A 5,918-nucleotide genomic window follows, 5' to 3' on the forward strand; every position below is an offset into this window, starting at 1 on the left:
GTTCTGTGATTCTGTGATTCTGTGATGTGTTAGGATTTCTCTCTTTATACCCAGGAAAATCTTTTGTGGGTTTCTCTGAGAGTGGAATATACATGGTTAAAATCTGATGCCTGGGTTAATAGCAGGGAAAAGTAAGAAGTATGCCAGACAAATTGGTTTGCAATCCAACTTGCAAGGGACAAATCGTGTTAAAAATGAAATTTAATTTCCAAATACAACAAAAGGGGAATCTTCTGGGTTACACATTGGGTATTTCAAAGAGAGATCCCAGCCAAAAAGTTCTAACTGTTCAGCAGAGGTGAAGAGATTGCTCAGCAATAGCCAGAAAACAAATTCCTTTCTTGATATTTGTTTTATTTCCTTTTTTAAAGCCCAACCAGTTAAAGTTAGGGTGGAAGGGACTGCCCTTCCTTCCATGAATCTGTCCAGATTCAAGACTGAAGGTCTAAAATCTGTCTGCTGCTGATTTAGAAGAAAACCTATACTCAAGAAAAATGTATTTCCTGCTCAATGGCAGGGGTGGGGAAACCACTCACAGTACTACACTAGATTCCACCAGAAGCAGGAAAGGTTGCAGAAGTGTCCTGGCTAATAATGCACAAGCTCAGCACAAGCAGATTAGTCCTCTATATGGGACAGATTCTGTGTTGATCTCACTCTTAATACAGCATGTTGTTACCTAGCAGCACAGCTAGCTGGTGGACAGGCAGGCTAGAGCTACACACCTCCCTTTAAGCATTCCTTCAACAGCACAGGTGCTCTCAGGAATCCCATTTCACTGTTCACTTTGAGAAGTGGCTGAATTTGAGTCCCACTTGCAGTCATAGACCCTATATAACCAACCTTTTTAGCTGTGAGGATGATTTACTTAGGTTTTCCAGGTGAAACCACTCCTGACAAATCAAAGCAACCAGCAGGAGGTGCAGAGGGTCTTCCTCACCTCAGAGGAGTGTTCATTTTCAGACTGCCTGGCTGTTTTTCTGGCATTACTCCTTTAACTGATGATCTTTCTGTTTAAAACAAAAAACATGAAGCCCAGATGCTTATTCCCCAGTAACAAAGTCTTCAGCTTGTTTTCTTTCCAGAAAAACCCAAGAAAATGTGCGGAGACCCAGTGTCTACCACTTGCAGCAAAGAATCTCTCACTTCTGCTACGGCTTCACTGTTGTGATTTATAATTTAGTTGTGTTTTGAATTTTTCCCTAGAGTAGGCTACTTATTATCTTTTCAATTTCTGAAGGCATCCAACTATAGAAAACCTGGCTTAAGTACAGCCCAGCGGAAGAAAAGTGGCTTGAAACCTGAACTTACAGAAGACCAGAAGCAGGAGATCAGAGAAGCTTTTGATTTGTTTGATACTGATGGATCTGGAACCATCGACATAAAAGAACTGAAGGTTTTCAAACTTTTTCTTGGATGGATATATCTTTGGTCTCAAAATTATAGCTGCTTTTTCTGTTTGTCCAGCAGTAACTATTTTAAAATAGTTTTGAAGTACAACAAGAGTAATGGCTTGCCATCATGACTGAATTTGGGGTGTGCTACATGGTTATGCCAAGACAGTTCTGTATGTAATACTTCAGAGCAGACAGACCTCTAATACATGGAGAGTAATCAGATAGCTTTGAATATCCGAGTGGTAGAGGAACTTAACAGTTCCTCTGTTTAGGTACACACAGTACACGTTTCAGTTTCCATGACTGGCTAAGATCATTGTTTCTGGGAATTGGGCTTCTGTTTTGGGATGCATGTCAGAATATCAATTTTTTTTCTTCATCTCAGAACTAAACACACATTTTGCACACATTCAGGAAAGACAGAAGCACATTTTCATGTGTACTACAAAAATTACCTGTTTTTTAATCTATAAAAGAACAGATCTGAGTTGCACTTCAGTAGTGTCAGGTAGTGTCTGTGCATGCACGCCTGTACATACACACAGTAGTACAAGGGTAACATTATTCCCAGTTCTCTGCCTATGTTTTACTGGTATCTGATCTTTTTTTAAGCCCGAACCTTTTATCTTAATTATCTCCTTGACCTTGATTTTTCATGTACACACACACCGTCTCAATTTCTGTGTACGTTACCTAAAAACATGAGTTACCTAAAGCTATGGTTTATCTCAGGATTTATTTGGACGTACATAATGCTTGGTTAAGAAGACCACATTCTTTGAACGCAGACTATACATGTTAAAATACTGTTCTTAAAATGGACTGAAACATTTTAGCATCAACCATTTCATGCTATGCTCTTCTTTTTCAAAATTAATTAAAAAATACTGATACATTACAATAGAAACTGTTCCCCTCTGAAAGACAAAACGGAACATTTTCAGCTGTCCCATCGCAAGAAACTGGTCAGGAAACACACTTCAGTTAAATGTTAAGTTTCTGGTGAGCTGGCACTTTCCAGTAGAAAAGTGTTTAGCAAGAAAATTTCTGCCAAATATTAACTATTGATTTCCACTACAGCGTATAGGAAGAATGAATGTTCACAGTTCAAATCTTCCTCTAGTTACGTGTTCTTGAATTAAATATGCTGTAATCATCTGGCACACCAGGATTGTGAAATTACTAATAAACATCCATGTCGCAAAATCATTATTCTAGGCAGGTGAAATGCCAGAGCCTGATTTTAATCAATGTTAATATTAAGCATTTGTACAACAGTTTACACAAAAACTCTTTTTACAGGAACATTTGCTGTGCTCTGTAAGGCTCAGAAGGTTTGCTTTTCTTTTCCTCAACTAGCACAGCAGTCAGTCTTTGATTTGCTGAGGCTGAGACTTTCAGAGTATTGTCAGTTGCCTGCCCTCTCAGGTCCCCGCTCCCCACCACACAGCCAAAAGTGCCAAAAGCTATGCATATGGATGTCTTGTACTCTGTCTGCTGGATTGTGTAGGTTAACTGCATGTAGTTCAGCCCCATCAAAATGAATGGGCCTTCTGCCCTATATTTCAAATTGAGTGAGATCACATCCCCAGTCTCCATCCTCCCTTGAAGTCCCATTTTGATAATCCAGTCCCTTTAAGAACTATGTTGAAAATAAATCTGTAGTTCAGAAATGTAAATTGGAACCTTTACCTAATTCAGACACAAAAAGTTTCTCTTAGTTCTAGAAGTATATCAATGTTCCACATGGATCTAAAGAGAAAATATGGCCAGGTCTTAAGAATACCAAACCTACACTAGTACTATTTGGAAAGATAAAACAAGCAGTTAAGAGGTATCAAGGTGCTTTCATTGTGTGACGAGTTATTACAGTTTTGAATGAGGAAATTAAACAAGCTTTAGTGCAGCTGCTGTCACTGTAATTCTGGCAGCCTCCTAACAGAATTGCTTTTTGGCACAGGTTGCGATGCGTGCTTTAGGCTTTGAGCCAAAGAAGGAAGAAATTAAGAAAATGATAGCAGATATTGACAAAGAAGGAAGTGGCACCATTGACTTTGAAGACTTTTTGGCTATGATGACACAAAAAATGGTAGGAATTCTTAACAGAAATTCTTGTGATAGCATTAAAAATACTGAAAAGTAGTATCTCAGTGGCAGGTGTTGTATAATTTATGTATGTTTTACTCTTGTTTTAGAGTGAAAAGGATTCAAAAGAAGAGATCTTGAAAGCTTTCAGATTATTTGATGATGATGGGACAGGAAAAATTTCATTCAAAAACTTGAAAAGGGTTGCCAAGGAACTGGGAGAAAATTTAACAGATGAAGAACTTCAGGTAAATTCTGATTTGCCAGAGGTTTCCCAACAGGCATAAACCAATCCTGTAGTTCCTAAGGACTGGGTGGGAATTTATGCCTATACAAAAAGGGCTGAGAGGTCAGAAATAGGAAGCACAATCAAATACGTAGTTATGTTTTCACATGATGCGCTTCAGATTTGTTGTTGTTTTAATGAATGGAAGATCTTGTGTTTAAGAGTCTGATGCCTGATCAAATGTACAATATATATTGTAGGAAATGATTGATGAAGCTGATCGAGATGGAGATGGAGAAGTAAGCGAGCAAGAATTTTTGAGAATCATGAAGAAAACTAGCTTATATTAATATTTGTTGCCTTGCTATACAGCTGCTCCAAAAGATAACCTGGAAGAGACTTAAAAACTGGGCTTGTGTCTCCCGCATATGTTCTGCCATATAAAAGAATCTGAAAGGACAGATTTTTGGTTCATTCTTCTTTAAAGTTAACTGGGGAAGCAGGGCTTCAGTACCCAGACCTGTTAAAATGAGATATTGCAAAAGTGAAAAGGAAGCGTGAACCGAAGCTGCAAGACAGAGTCCTGTCCCTTCCCCCTCAGCAATTTCATTGATTTCCATTTTGGATAAAGAATGCTGTGTTTCAGCTACTTAACTAAAAGACTTTTAGTTGAGATGTGAAGATTTCCACTGCTTCTGGGAAAGGCCAATTTTGACTTTCCTAAGGCTGCTGAATGAATGTACAAGCACAGTATTTCTATTCCTTTTAAGGCTTTTAGGTTATCTTCTGGTATTTGTCTCCTTTTGTTTATTTCCATAAAAGGCTAAAACTGATTGCATATATATATTTATTTCTGTATGAGACGCTATTTTCCCATGGCAAGTTGGTTTTGGACCTAATGGGAAGCAAGTGTAGATAACCAGATTTGTTTCTTCATCTGGAGTTGTGTGCCATCAGTAGATGCTCTGTTTATCTGACCACCTGGTTTACTTGAACGTAATCTGCTTGGCTTATCACAGTTTATTGCATAATCAGTCAACATCTTGTGCCATTGTTCATAATCCCAAGACATTATAGACCTGCTGTTATGCCAGGATTTTAGGCACCTAAAAAGTTCAGTTCTGTGGTGCACTGGTGTAAATTCTGCCTTTTGCTATTTACAGTCAAGTTGCAGTGAGAACTTGCATTTGAAGTGAAAAAATAGCTCACCGTGGCCATCTATGAAACACTGAATCTATTTAGAGCCATGCAATCCAAATTAATTTCAGATATCACAAGTTTTGGTTTCTTTTAGGAGTACCTTCATTTTCTTGAATACTTCTTATATATACTGTCAATCTAGGACTTACTGGAGAGCCACATTTCCTTCTGTGTTATGGTGACACACAACATGACATCTGATTATGTATGTGGTTCTGTGGGAGGGTTTATCCTTAAGTCCTAATTAGAGAATTGGCTTCAAAACTGCAAGGAGATGGTATAATCCTAAATCACATCTCTCTCTAATACGGCACCTGAAGGAGAGTTTGTTACTGCTCACAGTGATGTGGCAAGTAGGTAGGAAAATGTCGGAAGGGTTCAATGGGAAGAGGAGGGACAGAGAAGTATTTCACAAGTAACTGTTAAGATCCCTCTTCAGACAGCTTCTGCTGCTTGACAGCACCAACCAGGTTTGTAGGAGAAAGGAAGAGTCAGCCTCTGGATTAGCTCCTCGTGACAGCTGTTCAGCTCTGGTGGGCTGTAATGGCCCAGCAGGGTGGGAATTTGTTTCAGAAGCAGGAAGCAGAAGTGATCCTTTACCGATCTGCTTCTTGGCGTGCAGATGCAGGCTTGACACATTCTGCCCAAGTCCTCCGACTCTTGTACTTGAAACAGAGCTCTCTAAATAGGTCCTCTCTAACCTGTGCAGAAGTAGGCTTAAACCTGTAGGAGAACAAGGATTGTGTAGGACCCTGGAAAACTCAGAGACCTGTGAAGTGCCCTATTAACATATTCAGTGGCAGTAGATGTAACCTATGTGTAAGTGTTTTAAAATGTCTATGGACTTTGTACAAGTGTGAAATAAAACTGTTTTGCAAGTTAAGGACTTTGTGTGCTTTATAACTTCGTGTGCTTATTATGAAAACTAAATTTTCAAAAATAATTTTAAAGTGTTAAATGGTTCACCAAGTACATTTTCATTTGTCTTTTCTTTCGAAGAGAGAAATTCT

At 38.7% G+C, this 5,918-nt stretch overlaps 1 protein-coding gene across 1 annotated transcript; it reads left to right on the forward strand.

The window, feature by feature from the left end:
• Positions 1-1,206: 1,206 nt before the first annotated feature.
• On the forward strand, positions 1,207-4,058 carry LOC104534007 (caltractin; the record flags this gene model as incomplete). Its single annotated transcript, XM_010193322.1, has 4 exons — positions 1,207-1,396; positions 3,358-3,486; positions 3,593-3,730; positions 3,969-4,058. Coding segments are annotated over 4 exons (547 nt in total), but the record flags the coding sequence as incomplete, so codon positions are not given.
• Positions 4,059-5,918: the final 1,860 nt, after the last annotated feature.

This window comes from Mesitornis unicolor, unplaced genomic scaffold, assembly GCF_000695765.1.
Source record: "Mesitornis unicolor isolate BGI_N332 unplaced genomic scaffold, ASM69576v1 C13667721, whole genome shotgun sequence".
NCBI classification, from domain to species: Eukaryota; Metazoa; Chordata; class Aves; order Mesitornithiformes; family Mesitornithidae; genus Mesitornis; species Mesitornis unicolor.